This window comes from Protopterus annectens, chromosome 1.part2 (assembly GCF_019279795.1).
Source record: "Protopterus annectens isolate FY-2018-M chromosome 1.part2, PAN1.0, whole genome shotgun sequence".
NCBI classification, from domain to species: domain Eukaryota; kingdom Metazoa; phylum Chordata; order Ceratodontiformes; family Protopteridae; genus Protopterus; species Protopterus annectens.
Genome location: NC_056727.1, coordinates 672561663 through 672585275, shown reverse-complemented (window position 1 = coordinate 672585275; position 23613 = coordinate 672561663). Strand labels below are relative to the sequence as shown.

Sequence of the window (23613 nt, the reverse complement as noted above, 5' to 3'; positions counted from 1 at the left end):
CTCTGACATTCTTGTTCAGTAACTCTTTGGCTTCTTAGTTCTAATAACACACAACCCTGATCCCTTCCTGCCCTGTGTCATAAAGAAAGCCATGACTCCTAGTTAATGGTTCCTGATACTTGATCCATGAGACAGTTGTCCTGACCCGAGTTTGTGGGGTGTCATCTTCCACTACATAGCCTTCAATGCCACCTTGATATCTGGGGATTTATAACAAAAGGATCATTGCTGCATGAGTCATATATGTAATTTGAATGTTCAGGCAAAGGTGAACCTCCGTCTTTGACCATATCTATTCAGCAGTTGGACATTCCCCAGGGCAAATGGTTGCAGTCTTTTGTCTTGATAGGATATTCCACCTGTAAAAGAGAACAACCAATGTGCTTTTCTCTGTTCTGTTTTTGCCACCCAAAGTGATCACTTTAACTTTATAGTGCAGTCAGTTATGTTAGGCATGTATCTTTCATTAGTCTTAATAAAATTATTTTCTTTTTCTTGCCTGCCAACTTAAGTACAGATTTAAGACTTTTTCTCTGAGTAAATGCATCCCCTGAAGTTATCTCCAAAAACTGCTGCTGTGACTGTCATCGTTCCCACAGGAGACCCATCTACAGTGTTTTCTGTCCTTGAAGAATGAAGGAAGATTATTAAAAATTGTCTACATTGTTTTATATATGTTTTGTTGCTTTTTTGTTTTTCAATTAAAAAAATAGCTAGAAGAGTCACAAATTTAGAAGCTTTTTTGTACATCATGAAACACTTCAGTGTATTTCTGTTACTACTACACTTGCTGGGTTAGATTTTGAGTAAAAAAGTAAACAGAAAGCTAAACATAAATATAATAAAAAACACAAGGAGTCTCCTAACAAAAATAAGTGGAGCCTCTTAATCTTTGGAAGATTAGGCTATTTTTACTTAGTAGGCTTCCGAGTGTGGTGACAGTGATGCTGAAGTTAAGGTTGGGCAAAACATTTTGAGAGGTAAAGCCAATCATCAGCTTCTCCTATTCTCCCAACAAGCCATGTTTTTCTGTAGAATCTTGCAGTGTTGGGAAATGCCTGCCTCTATTAAAGTTGCAAAACTGAAAATTCAAGAAGGGTCAGACTTTGAAACCTGTACTATAATGGTTTTAGTGACTGTCAGTCTTTCTCCTCCTTCATTTGTTTGTGTACAGCTTTTATGGTGAGGACTTCTGAGGGGCTGAATGTTATGTGAATGAGCACCTTGTCCATTATCAACTGCATTTTGTAGGGAGTGAACATCTGAGTCCAGTGACGCCTCACTGTCTGGCATTATTTCCCCACCAATGTTACTGCTTCTTTGTTTATAGACTACATAAGAATTGTACGGGAATGTTTTGCTTTAGTACAAAGGACAGCATCAAACTTCAGAGCTGACTAGAAACTTTCCATCACTGGCAGAGCTGTAGAAAAAGAATTTAAGAAATAATCTGTGTTCCTGTTTCTACTTTTTCTGCAGAAGGTGATGATGTCTTCTCCACCAAGATACAGCGTAGTTGAAGATGACAAGGGCTGTCTTAGGGTTTATCCCCAAAGGCTTTTCTTTTGAAGATGCTATAAATTTAGTGAAATAACTTTTTAAATGTTCCTCAGAAAAAAAAAAATGTGTTGTCCAAGAAGATCCTTAAAGGTACCAAAGATTGATGGGTCTATATTATATGAACGAAAGTTCAGAATCTGGAACACTGAAGAGCAAAAATGCTGAACCTCAAAAGTACTTCTTGTGGGATCGCAGTAGAGTGAAGGTCGGAATATTTGCCCTTTCCTCACTGTAGTGCGATCTTGGAGTTGGTATATATATATATATATATATATATATATATATGTAAAACTGAACCCAAAATGGATGGAGTGTAGATAAACGATTCCACTGTCCAAAATATAATACTTCAAAATCCAATAAAATACGACGCTCCAAATCCAACAAAGAATTAAAATGAAATAACAGTTTTATTGACAAGTGAAACGTTAGGGCTATCGCGGTATACCCGCTTCATCAGACGTTAACGAATCGTTTATCTATACTCCATCCATTTTGGGTTCAGTTTTACATATTCTACTTGTTGGGCATTTGTTGGGTACGTTTTGGTATATATATATATATATATATATATATATATATATATATAGTGGGGGGTGCAGCCCCCCACAATAAGGAGTTTGAGGTCCGGCATTTGCGCTCTTTAGAGCGTTCAAGATTATGAACCTTCGTTTATATAATATAGACCCAAGATTGATTAGCCTAAGCCTCTTGATATGCCACATTTTACAGACTTATTCCAAAATACTTTTGACAAAATGAGACTTAAACCAGACTCCATTTTGCCAGCTCCCAAGAAGCTTGACAGGTTCCTGATTCTGCAGCTATAGAACTTGGATTAATGAAAGGGTCTGTTAGCGGATAAAGAATGCTTCTGTAATAAGTCAGCCTCTCTGTATGCCTGTTTAATTACTAGATCCATGTGGTTCAGTAGCAGTCAGGTATGCTAAAGCAAGAATATTAATTCACTGAAGAAACAGCTGATGATTTATTTATAGAAAATGTGTCTAAACTCGTGTAAGCAACAGAAGAAGTGGGTTTGAGTATGGTGAAGCTGCAGACTGCCTGAGTCAGACTTGCTGGTTCTGTTACTAGAAAGTACACATGGCTTTGGACACGGCATTTCCTAAACGATGTTAATACTAAATTCATGAATGCTTCTCTGGGAAAGAAAATCGTTTGTGGGACACGTTTTCAAAATGTTTTGCAACAGTTGGAGTGAAAAGGCTGAACAGTGTAGATTGTAAAGCAGATGTTCAGCACATCAGTACAGCAATATGACAAAAAGTGTACTTTACAAAAATTGTCCTTTTTATCACAAACCAACCTTAATGTATCAAGTTTGAATGTAATAACAATACTAATCATAATACGAAATCAGAGAAAACATATCAGGGAACAACAGTTGCAAGATGCCCCCCCCCTCCCCCCAGCAAGATACGTTTTTTTTTTCTCTATCCAGTAGTAAGTATCATGTCTAAAATCGTCTGACACCTGCCTTTCCCCATGCAATTTGAGATGCACGTCAGTATCCTCTTAAAAGATCAGTGGAAGCAGATAAGTGCAGACTAAGTGAGTAATGGAATTAGTGTTGAGGAGGTCTTCATAGTGTTCTGCACTGGTTCAGTCCTTGATATTATCCCTGCCATACCAAAGCAACAGCTGGCTTTTGTAATTTCTTTATTTCAAGGTTCTATTCAAGATTTGTCCTAGTCCCAAATTTAAAAAATACTGAAGGCCTGTTTTAGACCTTGTGATTTATTAAAAGCAAAACAAAAGAGTTCAAACCACTTGTATTACAAACTAGCGTAACCTTTTCTACCTAATACATCAGACATGCAGGATTTACATCCCAGTCATAGAGTATCATAGCAAATTTCTAAGATTCATACTGAAACTCTCCCATTTTCATTTTGCTACTTCATCTTTTGGCCTGTTTGCTACTCCAAGATTGCAAATATTGTACTATCAGCTCTTAAAAATACTTAACCACTGCCTAAAGCTAAATGCTAAAAAGTGTAGTACTGTGTCCTTTTGGAAACAGGACTAGCCATGCACATACCACTTAGACATGCCCTCAGATTGACATGGTTATTAGGGATCTGGGCACATTTGTAGACAAAATTAAAAAGCACAATTATGCAATGGAATAAGACTCCTATCATCTTTATTGACCAGAGTGACAGCTTTTCTCACAAACATATGACTGTCAGACTGAACAGTACATTGTCAATAAAACGTACATAGTTGTTACAAAAATGCAATATATATTGTCGTACAAAAACAGCTCTTTTCACCAACCAAAAACAATGTTGACGTAACTTGTCTCCCGTCAGTACCTCCTTTGAGCCCCATCATTACTGTTTCCCAAGGAGAAGTGTACCTCCACACACCAAATTCCCCTCTGCTACATTGTGTGGCTGCACTGTAACAGTAAGGGTTAGACAGGTTTGAACACCACTAGGTAACACCTATAGCTACCACTAGATGTCACCCTTATGATGATCTAGAGCTTTCTCTTTCCTCAGGATGAATGACTTGGTAGCAAACCCTCACCCCCATTGTTCCTGGCCAATTCACTCCTACAGTTGCCTGACCCTCTGTTCAAACTCTGGTTGCCTGCAGCATGGTCTGGACTTTATTCTTCTGTGCCACAGAGTTGGCTATGGATAATTCCTTTTTTGAGGAAAATCCTAGACTCCTAAAGTACAGTGTGGACTAGGCCATAGCTTCTCTGTTTTACCCTCAGAAATGCTGTAATGAAGACGAGAAACCCTCAAGTTACTCCACCCATGTTTCCTGTCCTGAAGGATACCACCTGCGTAACTGTCACATATCTGGATTCTGTTCTTTCTGCTACACAAGAAGGCTGATATGTTCTGTAAGCTTCTGTTAGACAGGATTGACATGGTAGACAGATGCAACTGAGCAAACTCCTTAATGTGAACTATTGGGTCCAGTTGAGATGCCAGAGACTGTAGCACTTTTGGACTTTCCTGCCTAATTAGAATTTTGAGACTGGAGATAGAGTTAGCCGCAGGGTGGGGAGGCCACAGTGGTGCGGCGGTTAGCATTGCCACCTCACAGCAAGAGGTTCTGTGGTTTGATCCTCGGCTGGGGTGCCTTCTGTGCGGAGTCTGCATGTCCTCCCTGGTGGTCGCGTGGGTTTCCTCCAGGTGCTCCGGTTTCCTCCCACATCCTAAAGACATGCTGTAGGTGGATTGGACACACTAAATTGGCCCTAGGTGTGACTGTGTGCGTGTGTGTGCCTTCTGTGAAAGGTTGGGCGCCGGGCTGGCAACTCGACACCGTAAAACTCCACTGCCAGTCATGAGTGGACACGTGATCCGCTGTGGCGACCACTAACCAGGAAAAGCCAAAAGAAGAAGAAGACAGAGTTAGCAGCAGGGTATTAACCTCTACCATTGCAACTTTGTTTTAGCTGACAGACTTCCCAGAGTATTTGATAAAGCATGACCTGGAGATAACACCTATTTACATCTTCTGCAGTGGGCTTTTCATCTAGCCTTCCTTTTTTCTTTTCTTTTTTTTTTTTTACTGTGCCGATGGTGTGACTGCAGCAGCATGATCAGAAATCTGCTCGAGCAAGATGACATGTTTTCTTGAGGACCTTGAAAAGAGGAACCAGACACTGACCTCACTGCAGATGTTACTGCTGTCCCCCTCTTCTGGACTTCATTTTTTAGGAAGAAAAAATTACTTCTCTCTTCCCCACTGTAGAAGAAGCAGGGCTTCCAGGTATCAAGCATTGTTGTCTACTCTGTCTGTGATGGCCAGGTTGTTCTCAAAGAACAGCATCTTTAGGGGCCTGGCTGTTATAGTCTTCATTGCCATGCACAGTGATTGTCCAAGTTCATCTTAGGTTAAAGAGTCTGAGTTCACCATAGATTAAAGAGACATCATCTTTGACTGGTAGTTTATAGATGTGGCCATGCACTTTTCTTGGAGGATCTCCTTTCAGGTACTGGGATGTGTTAGCAGTGCTCTTGCAACAGACATACGCAGTCCAAAAAAGTGCTCGCATGACAGGCAGGTGCAGGCAGGTGCAAAGGCCAAAAGTAGTAACTCAAAGTCAAAAAAGCAGCCAGCACCAGAGTGAATAAATCCAAATATTTATTTTGACCAAACAACCAACAGACCAGTTTCGGCAACAAGCCTTCCTCAGTGATAGTGTGATACTCTATCACTTGACTTAATATAGCCATATGATAATTGGCTGATAGTTAATAACAAAGGATAATCAAATGTTTAAAGGCATATCCTATAAATGACAATTATACATAAATACTGAATGCAGAAAAACGAAATATTTTTTATCTTGTTCTGATCTTTAAACTTAAAACCTGTAAGCGTTATCGAGTACATATTATATGGAGACCATATTATAAATGATCATTGAGGCCTGGGTTAAACAACCCCCCCCAAATCTAATGATCCAGGCTTTTTCTTTCCTGTTGAGTATATCATGCCATCCAAATTTATTGGTTCTATCACCCCAGATAGGGTCAATGATTTGAAATTGAAACTTAGCACTAGTGTGGTGCAACACATGTTTATATAAAGCACTAGAAAGACGTTTGTTCCTGATGTCACTAAAATGTTCTGACATCCTAATTCTCAATGGTCTAGAAGTCTGGCCAATATAAAAGGCCGAACAGGAACAAGTAACAAGATATATTACCCAGTTTGACCCACAATTGCCAAAACATCTAATCTCAAAAACTTTAGCAGTATTTTTGCTGGAGAATTCTTCAGATTTCATCATATGTATACAAAAGGAACAATGGCCACAAGGAAAAGAACCCTTTAGTTGGTCCTCAGAAAGTGTGATTTGTGTACCCCCCCATCTTCACATGTCGGCCCTTCTTGTGTAGATTCAAATATGACCCCAATGTACGGCCTCTGCTATAGGAAAATTGGCACTCAGATGCAAGAATATTAGCCAAATGTGAATTAGCTAATAAAATGTTCCAATTATTGTTGATAACATTTCTTATAACATTGATATTCCTGCCAAAGGTGGTCACAAATCTAATCGGGGTAACCCCTGTGTTAGTTTTTTTCTTTGTAGCTGAGCAAATTACATCTATTAAATTGTTCCACCCAGTTATATGCCGAATTGATGTGGCCCGATTGATATCCCCTAGCCTTAAATCTATTCCTTAAATTTTGCTGATAATATTCATAGCTCTCCTGGTTGGAGCAGATCCTCTTAATTCTTAAAAATTAAGACTTGGGAATATTTCTTATAATATGATTTGGATGTAGACTATTAGCTTCCAACAAAGTATTGTATTGTGGGTATTTTCTAAAAACTTTTGTAGCATGTGTGCTGTCACTGTTTCTGCTGACGAGGACATCCAGATATTGATTTCACTATATTGCGTATTAAGAGTAAATTCAATACCCCGTCTTGGAACAGGCCAGGACTCTGCTTCACAAGAGGGACGGTAAAGCCTGAATGGGAAATAATTCTACCCCCATATTTTTCTTTTTCTGAAGGAGCTAGAAGAGTTCTGTCCCATTATAAAACTCATCAACTTTAGTAAACTTGTTGTGTGCATTTGATTCTGGATGATGACTCTACTGAGTGGGGAAGAGGGTCAAGACCCTACTGGTGACAGTTAATATGATAGGTACCTTTTGCCTCATCAGTGTCTAGAGTTTGTGCAGGAGATTCCCATGTTTGATATCCTTTTCATTACAAGGTGTCATCATTCAGGCTGTTGTCTGTGCCTGTAGTATTTACCAAGCTCCTACCCAGTTTGACAGACACCTTGGAGGAGAGGATCTTTCATGTGTTTCTCCTTCCTCAGTATATGACTTCTGGTAGTCCCCTTGAGAAACTTCTGTTAATCTCCCTGGCTTGTGAACTTCCATGATTGGTAGACCATGGGGACCTTTGTAAAGTGGAAGAGGTCTTCTCTGGTTTAAGTACAAAGGATTTTCTTCAACATAATAGAGTTGGATATTTTAGTGGCAGTTATTCATGCTCATGGAGGAGGACAACAAAGTCTTGGCTTTAGCTGCCTGGGTAAGGAAGCAGAAGAGAATCCAAGCTTGGACATTTTTGCACCTCTTGGGCATTATGGGAGTCGCAGACTTCATAGTTCTGTTTGCAGTCCTGTTGATGCAGGTGTTTAGAAATATGTGAGGTTTCAATGACTATAAAACTGTTATGTTGTTACAGCACTACTTGTGTCATTGGAGCCTAGTTATTAGGCTACAGAGTTCTGAATAATTACCAACCGTCTTCTTGTGGTTGTTTCTTTCTTGTAGCAGAACCTATCACTGTTCTGTATGACTCCTTGAGAGATGCGTCTCTTGATGGATAGGAAGCATACCTTTGAGTCTCCCTAGTGCTGAGGAAGTAAATCTCCATCTCCTCCTTCCCGAGAGTAGGCTCCACAAAAGCCATTTGGAACTGTTTCAGCAGGGTGGGAGATGATGATGATGATGGAGGAGCAGTGCCATTTACCTTGACAGGGTGGCATGCCTTTCCACCTTATTTCAAAATTCAGAGAAGAAAGATTAAGACTTGACCTTATTTTTTCTTGTTAGCAAAGAAGTATGTGGTTTCAGGCTTTCAGGTCCCTAGCAGTGCAGAAATCTGTCTTGGTAAAAGTCAAGGAACTCCCGTTCGAATATGAGTGACAGCTAGCTACATCTCCGGGCTTAGCTCCCCCATCAAAACTTTTACTCTGAAGGATGTTCCAGCAAGAGCTGCAGAGGCCATAAAAGCTACCAGAAAGACTTTCACTCATTAGACGTATCCTGCTAAGTGTAAGGGGTTTTCCATTTGGGTGTAGTAGCATCTTCTGTTTCCCTATCTTTTAGTTTGCAGATGGTCCTGACTTAGCTCAGATGCCTTTATAACTGGTTTTCTTTTCTTCCATTGTTAACGTGCATATTTTAGATATTTAACACATTCTTAGTATATGGAGGGCAGAACTTAGTTAAGCAATTCCTTAAAGGAGTTCTGCAGCATCACCCATCTTTGAAGTACCCTTTTGCTCCTTAGGACTTAAACTTCATGACTAACACATGACACAGTTCTGTCATTCAAACTTTCTGATTCAGCAGCTCTGATGTTTGCCTTGGAATATGCTGTTCTTGGTGGATAGCACCTTAGGCCCTTATCTTTAGAGAATTCTATGTGGTCTTTCCCAGATTCCTTAGGGCTAACCAGAATTCCCTGCAAAAAAATGGTATCAGAATTGTTCTCAAAGCAGATAATTCATTTTACTGTTTTCTTAGAAGTGGCAGGCCCCAGAGAAAATAGTGCCTTTTATACTTTTATTGTTTGCTTCCATGTTAAGTTTTACCTGTTAATATGAGTTCAGGAAGATGCTACAGCTGTTTGTCTCCTTTGCTCCAGTCAGTTAAGAACTTGCTTTGGTAGGAAAACCCTTTTTAAAATGATTTTACTGGATTTACCAAGTGTATTGTGATTTCCCAGAAACAGAGAATTTACCTTTAGAACATTCTGCTTTCAAATGCTTCTTGGTGATATGACAGCTTCCAGTACTTGCTTGCTTGCTTCGGGAATTCCTCTGCTGTGGACATTGTTGCCAGTGCCACTTGGTCAAGCACCTTCAGCAGGTGTTATTGCATGGACTGTGATCTTAGAAATCAGCGTTTGAGGACTCACCTTTCTGAGCCCTTGCCCTTTAGACATTCCTCTGGCTCTGACTTCTTGAGTGGTTTACTTTTTCACTGCTTGAGCTTTATCCCAATAGTTGCCTGCTGCAGACAGATGTATTGAGATATTTACCAGCTTTACCAGAGGGTGCTTATTATTTCCCTACTGTTAACCTTTCTACCACAGACACACTGTTCTGTAACTCCATAACTCTGGACAGATTTTTTTTTTCTGTAAGTCAAGCAGATATGTAATTTGCTATGCTGTTGTATATTTATATTTGTATGTTTTTGTTTTGTTTTTCAGGTTGTGTTCACTTACAGGGTGAGGTAATAAGCACTTACACTGTGAGAATTTGTCATACAAATTCACTGGGAAGACACTAAAGCTGAACCTGCTGAAAGCAAACTCTGCAATTGCTGTTACGCATATTAAATCTGTGCCTGCATTTGCAGCCTATTGCTTAAGAAAATTAAAACAAATGCAAACTAAAACTGCAACTGTAATGATATCTTATAAACTGCAGTGTTTTAATTTCAGTGTAAAACTAAGAAAGTATGCCACTTCGAATGTAAATGCTCACATATAGGAAAGCAGAGCAAGCGTTAACAGAAGCAGAAAACTTACGACTTTCAGTTAATTGGTATCACAGCATTTGTGATTTCACCGCTGATGCATTCAGTATTACTGTAGTCAAACAATAGTTCTTCTGTACTGAAAGCAGCAGGAGCGAAGTGCTCCCACCTAGCCGAACATGTGGTACTATATCATGCAGCAAAGAATATACATTTGTAGTCTTGAGTGGGGAAATGAAAGAAAATCCATTATATATCAAGATTTGTATATCAGAGGAGGGGAAAAACATCTACAGTGGATATAAAAAGCATGCACACACGTTAAAATGTCAGGTTTTTGTGACATAAAAAGGTGCGTATTAGTTTAAGGGTGTGCACACTTACGCAACCAGCTTATTGTACGTTTTTTATTTTTTATATTTTTCCCCTAACAGATTTGCTTGTTTTTCAATTGAATTGTACAGGTTATAGGTCACATTTAAGGTGGGAAAAGTTTTGAAATTATTTATTGTGGTCTCATTTTTTATATCACAAAAACCTGGCATTTTAACAGGGGTGTGTGTTCACGTTTTAGATCCAATGTTGCTTCTAGTCACCACTACAGAAGGCCTCATTGCAGATAACTGATATTCCATGTTGATTTTTTTTTAATTAACATTGGAACATGACTACTTAATAGTATATTATGATTACAATTTAGTGTGTGCATATATCAGTTTAACTGTGGTACTTTCATAAATTATGTACAAGGTATTTGATCTGTCAGTGTAGTATATTGACATATTTATGGTGCAGTCATGTAGTAATATGCCTCTGGTGCTGTCTGCTTAGAGTAAACTACATTGTGTATGTCCCTGATTTTGAGCTTTATCTCTTATTTTTGCAAGACTGTCCTTGCTTCAAAGTTTTATCACATAGATTTATCAATGTCATTGTCATCTGAGGTGAAACAAGATCAAGCTAGACCCTGATATTCTCCTCTTGTTAATAATCATTCCTTTATTCAAACGCCTACTGTTGTGGTTAGTATTCGGTCAGAAAGCTCTAACTTTCTGAATATGTGCATGTGTAGAATGTCTTGAGCGCATTTATTTGCTTCCAGTGTTTAATGTACCTTTCAGTGTTACTATCCTATTTTGGATGGTATACCCAAACTTTGACAGAGAATATACAGCAACACGATGAGATATGTAATTGAAGAGCTTTATGTTTCAACTCAAGTCCTTTAACATCTTCACAACTTCCACAGTGTGCAAGATCAGCATCAGATGGCTCTGTTAGACTCCTGTCCTATCCCTGGGTCTACCTGGCAAGTTATTTATGTGTATAGCATTCCTGACTGCTCGTCTTGACATAATGGGCTTGGCTGAAAAAAATCAGACTCAAGGGACAGTTTTGAAAAAGATTGTTATGGACTGCAAGTTTTAAATATTGTAACATTTTGCCATTCTCTACAATTAGTGATACCTTTCTTGTCCAGCCTTTCAAGTTATGAGCACAAGTTTGGCTCTTATTCTAGAAGGGGAGTTATCCCACAAATGCATGCAAGTAAAGGAAAACAGGGTTTAATTCACATGTGTTAGTAGTCTGCTACAGGACTGGCAATTTCAGACCATTTCTAGATCCCACTGCTGAAAAAGGGCAAAGCCAATTGCCTGAATGACTAACTGGCTGGTTGCATTGACTCCCATACTGATGAAATGCTTTGAGAGAATCATGAGTCATATATTCAGTCAGTTATACCTGATACAATGGATCCTCTGCAGTTTGCTTACAGACCAAATAGGTCGACAGAGGATGCAGTCTGTATAACATTGCATACAGTTCTTACTCATTTGGAGAATAAGGACTTTTATGCTTGATTGCTGTCTATTGATTATAGTTCAGCCTTAAATATGGTGATACCATCGAAGCTCATTAATAAGCTGTCCATACCCGGTGTGCCACCAACTCTTTGCAGTTGAGTCTTGGATTTTTTAACAGGCAGATCACAGTAAATTCAGGAACCCCACAATGCTGTGTGCTGAGTCCAATGCTGTACACCCTCTTCACTTATGGTTGTGTTGCTTCTCAATATGACACCAGTATTGTCAAGTCTGCAGATGATATTGGTCTGATCGCCAGGGGTGATGAGTCACTGTATAGGAGGGAAGTGGAGAACCTTATAAAGTGGTGTCTGAACAGTAATCTTGCTTAATAACAGGAAAATGAAAGAGATGATCGTTGACGCACTGAGGAATAGAGGGCATCGCTTACCTTTATTTATTGGTGAGTCTGAGGTGCAAAGAGTGGCTACATTCAGATTCCTTGGTATTAACATCTCTGACGACCTTACCTGGACTGATAATATTACAGACCTGGTAGGGAAAAGCCATAAGTGATTGTATTTTCTGAGAAGGCTGAGTAAGTTTTGCATGCTAAACACCATCCTCAGCAACTTCTACAGATGTACAATTGAGAGCATTCTCTCCCACTCTATTACAGTCTTCTTCTTCTTCCGGCTTTTCCCGGTTAGGGGTTGCCACAGCAGATCACCTGTCCACTCATGATTGGCAGTGGAGTTTTACGGTGTCGAGTTGCCAGCCCGGCACCCAACCTTCCACAGAAGGCACACACATGCATGCACTCACACCTAGTGCCAATTTAGAGTGTCCAGTCCACCTACAGCATATCTTTGGGATGTGGGAGGAAACCGGAGCACCCGGAGGAAACCCACACGACCACAGGGAGGACATGCAGACTCCGCACAGAAGGCACCCCAGCCGAGGATCGAACCAGAGAACCTCTTGCTATGAGGTGGTAACGCTAACTGCTGCACCACCATGGCTGCCCTCTCCCATTCTACATACGGGATCACAAGGCTCTGTAGCGAGTAATCAAAACTGCACAAATCATCATTGGAGCAACACTTCTTGCATTTTAGGACATCTATGTCAGAAGAGTTCTTAGGAGGGTTCAAAAACATTATCATTGACACTACCCACGCACAACACAAACTGTGACCATTTTATACTTCAAGCTATTGGACTGTTAAATAAAACCCCCATTCTACTTCTCCCTCCAGTATTGTAGGTTGGTTCACATTTGGGAGGAAATGAGCTTTTTTTTTTCTTTTGCACAAATGTGCTCTTTTGTGCAGTTATATATGTTTACTGATATTGGTATTTATGTTATTGTCTATTTGTTGTCTTAGATTACTACAACTTGTTAATTGTCATTGTTTTATATACTGCTGTTGGATTTGCTGAATAAGAATTTCATTGTACTTTGTGATGTCTCTAGTACATATGACAATTAAGTCGAATTGAATTGAATCTAAGTGCCTTTAGCCTTTGTGTCAGCGTCATGGAGGTCACGATTGTAACGGTTGTCACCATACTGCTTCCACAGAGCTGTTGGACAGGGGCATTAGACACAATGGATGCTTAATGACTTGACAGGATCATCTTAGAAACCGGTGAGGTGATAGTCTGTTGACATGGTGCTCTAATGAATTGGCACAGAATTACAAATAAATGTCCTTTGGGTTATCTTTATTACCACATTTGTATGTACTTAATGCTTCATGGTTGTAGAGACATCATTTCTTTTGTTAGCAGTTTCCCCGATACGTCTGTGGATGAATGGTTGCTGGCAGCCCAGTTGTAAAGCTTATGTTGCCCATATTTTGGACCTTGTCTTCATTTTCATCAGCTAATAAAACCTTTATATAATTGCAGTGCAGACCACCCAGTTCATAATCGCCATTTTGGATTCTCAGTGCTTTAAGAGTATATGTAAGATGTGATTAGCTGGCTGAGTTGGTTTATTGGCATCTTGCAGTCTAAGCTTATGTGCTTACTCTGCTTTTGTTGCTGGAACTAATGGCAGTATGTCTTTTAACAGTCATAAACAGCCATCTGTACATAAGAATACTGCAGTACATTTTCACTGATGCAGTCATTACAGTCTGATAAATGTCCTTTTATTTTGAGATCATGGCTTATAATCATTGGCCTGATGGACCATTTATTGGACTAGCTCTTAAAAGTAGTCTCAAAAGATTATTTATGGGTATGGGAAAGAGTAGTGGAAGCTAGGTTAAGAAGGGAGGTGATGATTGGTGATCAGCAGTATGGTTTCATGCCAGGAAAGAGCACTACAGATGCGATGTTTGCTCTGAAAGTGTTGATGGAGAAGTACAGAGAAGGTCAGAAAGAGTTGCATTGTGTCTTTGTGGACTTAGAGAAAGCATATGACAGGGTGTCTAGAGAGGAGTTGTGGTATTGTATGAGGAAGTCAGGAGTGTCAGAGAAGTATTTAAGAGTGGTACAGGATATGTACGAGGGTAGTGTGACAGCGGTGAGGTCTGCGGTGGGAGTGAAGGATGCGTTTAAGGTGGAGGTGGGATTACATCAAGGATCAGCTCTGAGCCCTTTCTTATTTGCAATGGTGATGGACAGGTTGACAGACGAGATCAGACAGGAGTCCCCGTGGACTATGATGTTTGCAGATGACATTGTGATCTGTAGTGAGAGAAGGGAACAGGTGGAGGAGACCCTGGAGAGGTGGAGATATGCTCCAGAGAGAAGAGGAATGAAGGTCAGCAGGACTTGGACAGGATATATGTGTGTGAATGAGAGGGAGGATAGAGGAATAGTGAGGATGCAGGGAGTAGGGGTGGCGAAGGTGGATGAGTTTAAATACTTGGCATCAGCAGTTCAGAGTAATGGTGAGTGTGGAAGAGAGGTGAAGAAGAGAGTACAGGCAGGATGGAGTGGGTGGAGAAGAATGTCAGGAGTGATTTGTGACAGATGAGTACCAGTAAGAATGAAAGGGAAGGTCTACAAGAAGGTAGTGAGACCAGCTGTGTTATATGGGTTGGAGACAGTGGCATTGACAAAAAGGCAGGAGTCAGAGCTGGACGTGGCAGAGTAAAAGATGTTAATATTTGCACTGGGTGTAACGAGGGTGGACAGGATTAGGAGTAAGTATATTAGAGGGTTAGCCCAGGTTGGAAGGTTTGGAGACAAAGCCAGAGAGGCAAGATTACGTTGGTTTGGACATGTGCTGAGGAGGGATGCAGAGTATATTGGGAAAAAGATGTTAAGGATGAAGCTGCCAGGTAACAGGAAAAGAGGAAGGCCTAAAATAAGGTTTATGGATGTGGTGTGAGAGGACATGCAGGTGGTTGGTGTGACAGAGCAAGATGCAGAGGACAGGAAGAAATGGAAACAGATGATCCGCTGTGGCAACCCCTAACGGGAGCAGCCGAAAGAAGAAGAAGTCAACATGTTCTTTTTTACTCCACACTACCTACACATTGTGTCATTCTGTTCTGTTTGCAGTGTTTGAACTGCATGTAACCGAATAGCATATTGCTATCAGATCTAACAGGTAAATACTCTTTGGACACCAGCACTAATTTATCATCACCTCTCCGGACAGACAATGGCTTGTAGTCTTTTTGATAGCAGTGTGATTTTTTGGTCTAGGGAAAACTAGTCTCCATTTCTTCAGTGACCGACCCATACAAAATGCATACTCGTTTGTGGAATTGCCAGTGTCTGGTTGCTTGGCAGAGCCTGATATTAGACACACACACACACACACACACACACACACACACACACACACACACACACACACACACACACAGAGCTTTTCATGTGATATGAGCAGGCTTTGCAGTAATAACATAACAGCTGCCCCATCACAGGTAATAATTAGTGCCTGAAAGTGGGTCCATACTCTTCCAGAGGTGTCATTTGTGATGAATGCTTGATCTTCTATTGGTGTTCTTTTTGTATTTTACCTATAGTTGTCCTATTTCTTGGGTTATTTCTTCTTCTAGTGGATCTGTTTCTAAATTTGAGCCACTCTAATCACAGTCACACATCTTACCTCTCTATCATTATGTTGTCTGCTTTACTTACTCATTTTAAGATGCTCTCTGTGTGATTAGTATTGTAGCCCACATTTGCTGCCCCATCTAACAGAAAGTGAGGTAGATTCAGTTTATCAGAAATAAAATCAAAGTTTTTAAGTGACTGGAGTATTTTGAACATGACTTGGACCTTAGTAGCTAGGAAGTACTTTTTCTTCAAAGCATGACTCGTGTTTAGCTTTACTGAAGAAGGCAAATGAGGCTTCTGTTTAACATCTGAATTAAGTCAACATAGGTGGGTCTTGGACAGTGCTTTGTTTTTAGATTTTGATTTTCCATCCAATCTTCTTAAATCTTGACACCTGTTTTGATGATATTTACTATGACTTAAATATTGTGCTGGTCTGCTTCAGTGTTTCCTGTTGTTTGACTTTAACCTGCAGTCTGTTGTTCATTTGGTTTTAATATTTCAGTTTTTAATCCATGTGACGTCCTCTAGTGTTGTGTTGGTTAATGTGAAAACTAACTGACACCCCACCCCCCACCCCCGGTCAAACTAGTCAAAGGAGCAACTTTTGTGTGATTTTCTCCTTTGCAGTAAACATAAATAAAATTTAAAAAAAAAGGAAGTGCAACATCATTGACCATAGTATGTGAGATACTTATTTTCCTTTTGTCAAATCCAGTGTTTCTTTTTTGATTGGAAGCATGAACAGCTTTCTTTTTTACTTGGTGTACGGCTATAATTAAGAAAGTATAACCCCTTAATTGTCATTATTGTAACATGAAATGGTACCTTAGCTAGCGTTTACTGAATTCAAAACCAGCAAATCCTGACAATCATTTTAAATATGAATTTCCTCTAAATATGTTAAGTTTAGCTTTACTTGTACATATTATCCACATCTCATATTGTTAGTGTTTGTGGGTGACCTTTTTTTTTTTTTTGCGTATCAAATGCAGCTGTTCCCTCACTAAAGCATTGCAACAGAGTAAATTCTTTCGGACATGGATATGCTAAGTTGCTGTTATAGTATTGCCCTGAAAACCACATTGCACAGCTGTGCTTCTCTGACTAGAAATGCACCTTTACATGTAAACTGTTCTTGTCTTACTGGTGTGTTTCACTGTAAATAAGTGTACATTGTACCTCATAAACACAATTGGCCCTTACTTTGTGTGTCCTGTAGTGACAAATATGGCATTATACTTCTGATTGTTCCCTGTTTAGTTGGTTGACCGTGTCTTCGATGAGAGTCTGAACTTCAGAAAGATTCCACCAACAATACATAGTAAAGGGTTAGAAGTGAACCACAGACCAAAGGAAGCACCGGGTCAAAATGCAGAACCTCCAGAACCACAGCCTCTTACAAGGAGAAGAACGTGGAGCAGAGATGAAGTAAGTACCACTCCCTTCATTTCATGGAGTTTAATCATAGACTAGGCAGACCATGATAATGAAGCTGTCTGTTTGCAACCAGTAACAGTATGGGCTTATGCAGATATTGCTAAAAGGCGTAATCAAAGTAGTGGGGAAAACAGGTGTTCAGCAGTAGGCATCACAATAGCTGTATGTCTGTTAAACAGGCATTAGTTATTCATAAATATCCTCCATACAACCATGAGTTGCTGAATAAGAATCTGCCTTACTGAACAAGGGGTTGCTGAATAGTACCAACAGGTCATGCCCTAACTCTTATTACTGACTGACAGCGAAGGATGGCTGGTACAAACTATTGTTCCGTGCCTTCCCATTTGAATTGCCTGTTCTCTAACCCTCTAACAGTACTGCAACACTAGAGTAGTTCACAGAACTTTACACAGACATGGAGTTTGTGACTGTTGCATAACTACTGACACCCGTCATCTAATAAGTACTGTATAATAAGTACCTTAACATTAGTAGTATCATTTCATGTGGTGCATATACAAGTGTTTTGCTGTTCTCTTTTATACATTTTCTTTAACACAGCTGAGATGTAACATCTCTTTTTACAGTACATCTCGGTCAGCCTCCATTTGCAGCTAGAACTGCTGAAACATAAAGACAAGTGACTTGCTCAGAGTTTGGTGAGTTAGATGCAAAACTAGGTTATGAACAAAGGCCTGTCAGCTTATCCACTTTTCCTTAGTCATTAGAATATATAGCTTTCCTTGTTTGTTTTAGAACTCTTGCTTTGTTCTTTAATTAATCATAGCTGTTGCAGTGTGTGAGCTTACGTGATGAGTCTTATGCTTATATAAATGATATTCTCTACATGTTTTTTGCATTTTTAACCAAATTGTAGGCTTCTTAAATAATCCTTAATAGCCATTTTTTGTTCAGTTTACTTTTTTGCCAGGTAGTGCTCATGAAAAAGCTTCCTTATGTCTTCTAGAACCACAGCTTCCCATAATACTGTTGCTTTGTATCTTTTAGAACCTGCCACAGCATTGGCCGTAGAAACACTTTTTTAGATAACAGAATCAAATTCTATATTTAGACTGTTTAACTGTCATTCATTTTATTATACTTAGAAGCCAGTCATCACAATGTGAGCTTGAATCCTTCGTTGAGGACAAGGACTGTAGATTATACTAATTTGGTCTAAATGTGTCTTCCCTGTATAAAAATGCAAAAGTGTATGTGCAGTGTTTAATGCAGATGCTGTTATGTAATATTTAAAATGTATTGCTCGTTGTTCCACTGTGCTTCTGCTGTGGGACCATCAATTATAGTATGAGAACAATAAATTGTATTTTACAGTGGCGACTGGTTCTCGAATATTAATTAGTTTTGCAAACAGTGGTTGACCGATATTTCCAGAGATGTATGCTGACTAAGCACCTTTTATGAATCCAGAGTCTAAGTGCCTTTACTGTTCATTGAACAGTGTAAAACCTAATGTATTGTCATGTTTCCTTTAGAAATGGTATGCCCAAACTGTGTCTTTTTGCATTTCAGGTTATGGGAGACAGTCTGTTGCTATCCTCTGTTTTCCAGTTCTCAAGGAAGATAAGGCATGCAGTAGATAAAACAGCTGGTAAAATTCGGTGAGACCATTTTTTCATGCCTTGCATACCTCTCAAACCAAATGTCCGTGCTGTATAGTATTTGCAAAACCAAAGTGCATCTGTGTAAGCATACTGTATGTTCAAAGAATTGGCTGCATAGTACCTTTTTTCCATTGCATGTCATCTTATAGGAAGAAGTCTGATCATTGTCTCTAAGTTGATGTTCACTTTGTAATACGTTTTTCCTATTGATATTAAGAGTGCTGACTATGTTGACAGAAAGAGTACAAACAGAGATAGAGCAGTAAACTGATGGTTCTTGGAATACCAGAAGACACTACTCACCATCCAATGAATCCACCCTATCTGTTTCTGGTGCAGGAATATGTAATTCCACTCAAAGGAATATGCAGGAACATGTTCAGTTGCATAATGTCATTTCGTCTTTTAATTTCACATTTTCTTAATTCCACATGTAACAAGTGGGAACTAAGCCTTCAGAAGTGTAATGTCATCAAATCCATCCAGCATTTTTATAATCAAATTTCTTGGCCATGCAGTTAATCAGTTACAAAATTTACTGATTAAATAAATAACTAACCCGCACTTTTTTTTCTTTTACCAGATACTTGTACTTAATGAGGGCAAGCACTTCCAAACTTATTACTCCTTCCAGGAATTATCAAAATATCGTACATAAAATAAGCCAAGATTCCTTAAAATGGAGGGAGTGCTGCAGTAATAGGAGTATCTTAAGTGAAATAAGACAAAAACAGCAAAGCAGTAGACTAAATAGGTAAAAAAATATTTTACCGCAAAGCAGTAGAATAAATAGGTAAAAAAAATATTTTACCAACAACTAAAACAGCAGTCAGAGAGAATAGACCAGTCATAGGCTGTCTCAAGTAAACAAATCTTCAGAGAATGTTTGAAGCCACTCAACATCGGAGAACTTCTCAGTTAACCAAGTATAACATTCAAGAGCTCCAGTCCTTGATGTGCAAATGCCTTTAGCAAGAAAGATTCAGTCTGCACCACTAGAGCTGCTAAACATCCCCTGGGAGGCAGAATGTAGGGACAAAAATGGTTGGTACCATGTAGGCATGTATTTTAGAATGGAGGACTCGAGCTGTGCAGGACTAAGTAAACAAGGAGTAAAACATTATCAATGATTTATTGCCGTATTTGAGAGCCAGTTCCATCCATGCAGAACCAGGGTGATTCAGCGGGTGGAATTAGATAAAGAATAGAAAATTCTTGTCATCATTATCCTTATGAAATCCAGAGAAATGGTAATATGTGGTTTTATATAATAATCCTTTTTATAAGTGTCTTTCCTATGTTCATGTATGTGTGAATGCACTTTTGAGTGTAGTCGATCCTGTAAAACATTTTGCATAAGAGCAGAATCAGAACAAAGATCAGACTACCAGAAGGAATGAGAGGCCTCAATTACAAATCCTGAGTACACTGCAACACACAGGGGCATGTTGAACCACTACCACACAGTGGCATATCCACTAAAGAAGTTGAAACCTTTGCTTCTGAAAGATTTAAGTGTTATGAAGTCACACATTTCATTTATTTTGAATCATAGTCTAGGGCTTATGCAGAATCCATTACCTTGGCTACTGTCACTGGCTTGAGTGAACATGCCCAAATCCTCACAAAGTAAAGAATGTCATTTTTAACTATTTATCTGACTTTTAGTGTGGGATTCCTTCAACATTCCTTGGAGGAAAAAAATTCTCTAAAGAAGCTTGTAGGAATGTATCAGAGTAAACAAACAACTTGTTTTGTTACCTTATTAAACCCCTTCCCAAAAAACACCCATACCTCCCAACCGTACCAAATTACTCGGTAAAAAATTAGTTTTGGGGGGTTAAATAATGGGGTGCCACTATTCCCGAGTGGCACCCCTTCATTTCTGATTTATTTTTAAACATTTATTTAAAAATTTGTGGTTTCACTGATGTCATCACGTACACGATGACATCAGCAACGTCAGCTCTGCCAACCAGTCGGAATTCAGCTCAAGCCCACGCAGGGCATGTATTTCCAGCAAACGTGAGCGGGAACTGTTTGGATTTATTTATTCTGCTGCAGCTGGCTACTCTTTAGCGTGGAGAGCTGCTCTGCTTGGATTTAAACACGAGCGGGAACTGTTTGGACGGCTTCTCTTTAGCGTGCCATGGAGAACTACTCTGCTTGGATGTATGCGTGGAGATTTATTTATTCTGTCATGAGCAGATTATGCTGGCTGGAACTGGAGGTAAGGTGTGTGTGTGTGTGTGTGTGTGTGTGTGTGTGTGTGTGTGTGTGTGTGTGTGTGTGTGTCTGTGTGTGTGTGCAGAGTCTAGGGCAAAAAAAGACTGTAAGGGTTATTTATTGCCTTATGTGTGTGCGAGGGCTCAGAGAAACTTTTAAGATGGAAAGAGAAATAGCACGGCAGTCTGCAGACATGTATGTAATGTATTGCTTTTCTGTTAAGCTTCTACTTCTGCAGTTTCAGAAAGTGTATTGGGGTATTTGTGTTTTTTCTGTTTAAGGCAAGCTGAAATGAGAAACGGGCCAACGTGGCAGTTATGTGCGAGAATGGCAGAGTGCAGAAGTGTTTATTTTCTTTTGGGTCAGTACAAGGTATTATGAGAAAAAGACCTTCGGTTGCTTAACTTGCTTTATTGTTACTTACTAGGTGATTTTTTTTTAAAGTCATAGAACGACTGCAAATGGGGCTAGCTGAAAGCCGGGTCACTATTCTGTTAAGCTTCAGTTCTAATTAAGAAACTGCAGTCTGCAGAAGTGTATTGCTTTAATGCTTTTCCTTTAAGTTGAAACAGGAAATGGCAGCCTGCAGAAATGTACTGCTTTTCTAATGAGCTTCTAATTAAGAAACTGCAGTCTGCAGAAGTGTATTGCTTTTTCTGTTAAGCTTCTGATTTTTTGTGTGGTATTGCTTACTGCAGGAGTCAGTTGCTTTGTGTGTGCTATTGCTTACTACAAAAGTCAATTACTTTGTGGTATTATTGCTTATTGCAGTTAAGATAGCTCATACTTGTGGTCTGTTCCTAGGGTTGCCACCTTTTTAAATGCCCAAAGTGGGTCATTTTTGGTACAAATGTCAGATTTTGCAGGGCGAAACATACCCACAGCCAGTACAAAGGACAGAATTTCAATTTTTTGCTTAAATAAAAGCTTATACTTGTAGTATTTTAGTTGCTTTTTCTGTTTCTTATAATATTTAGGTGCTTCAGATACAGAATAACTGATTTATGCAACTATTACATAAAATGTAGGAAATAATTTTGTCGTAAAATCTCAGGACATTTGCCATTTTTACAGGACATAACTGCCTAAAGAGGGACTGTCCCTCGCAAAGTGGGACGGGTGGTAACCCTATGTGTTCCTCTTAAAATTTGTGGTTTCTGGCAAATCACTGAGAACTGAATTCACTAAATAATGATGGCCATTTAAGTTTCAGTCATCCTATCTTTCAGGAAGTTCATGGTAACACAAAACATTTTATTCTAGCAACTTTTCTAGGATTATACAAGCAATGTTTAAAGTGTCCCTGATTTTGGGCCTTTGCTCCCCCCCCCCCTCATAAATTTTGGCTTTTTCCAGATGTTTTGTGCTGCATAGTTTTCAGGGGGATCAAACTTTAGTGCTGCTTATTTGACGTCTGTTTGTGTTAGTAGCACAACAGGTAGAATGCTTGCTTTTAATGCAGAAGGCTGTGGCTTCTACTCCCACATTATGTAGCTAGATTGCTGATACTGCACCGTGTACTTTTGGGGTGTGGATGCTGTAGTTCTAAGAATGTCTTCTTTGGCAGAGAATGGAGATACATAGTAACTATGAATCTGTTATCAGTTTGCCATCCAGTCCCTTTTGCAGTATTAATAGCTTACCATTTTTTAATGCAATATAGGCAGTTTATTCCTCAAGGGCAACAGGCACTTTATTTTTTAGATGAAGCAATGAAATATAAAGTTGTTTGCTAGCAACAAGCTCTTCGTTACTTACAGATCTTTTTAATGTGAATTATTTAGATGACTTTTCCTTTTGCAGGGATTGTACATATTTATGGATACTGGTGGGTTGTAGAAGTTTGACTAAGGCTGTTATGATGGAAATGTTCTGAATTGGGGCACTGGGCAGTTTTGTCATTATTGGTTTGCGCATTTTGTTTCACTGCTTACTGGGAAAATGTTCTAAACAAATTTAAAACGTGCTCTATAACAAGTGTGCTGTATTATACAAGGAATATAGCTTTTAAGAATACAAGGAATATAATGTAATACAATCAGGAATGTGCATCAAAAAACACGTGTATGACAGCCCAAAGGTAATCTTTATCCACCACTGGCCAGATGCATTTTCTTTGGATGTGGTGTGGGTTTCAATGCTGTTTCAATGAATGTGACTTTCAAGGGTAGAGAAGTTTTAATGCCAAGTCTATTTTCATGGTGAGACAGTATTGCTTTGTTTAGCATATGTTTGTTAGTGTTTGTGCATTATTGTGCTGCAAAATGTAAAAATAAAATCCATATAATCATTGTAGAAGTAAAGCAGTATGCACATATTAGTTTATGGTAAATGGGGTGAAATAGCCAGGTAATGGAACATTGGAATGGCTGCAGGGGAACTCTGGTGCCATATTTTGGTTGTCTGTTCTTTAGTTTGCGTTTGAAAGTTGGTATCCCACAATTCCATTGGAGTGGGTGGGGTTACATAATTATGTATGCAAATTAGATGTTAATCAGTGTACAGATATTTAAAGTCTCATAAACAGGAACGTAGCGGCTTCAAAGTTCTTATAGCGAAAAATACACACTCCCAAATAAACCAATAAAACTGAACGTTCTTTATTATACACAGTAAGCGCTTTCACCAGGATGGCTTCATCAGACTGTAACAACGTAACCAAAAAGACGGTCCTTTTATATAACATT

General features: G+C 39.2%; 1 protein-coding gene across 8 annotated transcripts in view; it reads left to right on the top strand.

Annotated features, from left to right (window-relative positions):
* The window catches only part of CEP170 (centrosomal protein 170), a 2077048-nt gene that overhangs the window by 1831084 nt on the left and 222351 nt on the right, over positions 1-23613 (top strand). For all 8 annotated transcript variants that reach the window (XM_044058284.1, XM_044058266.1, XM_044058311.1 and 5 more), the window contains 2 exons: positions 16896-17063; positions 18609-18697. In XM_044058284.1, the coding sequence (XP_043914219.1) occupies positions 16896-17063; positions 18609-18697 (257 nt within the window). The remainder of the gene's footprint in view (positions 1-16895; positions 17064-18608; positions 18698-23613) is intronic.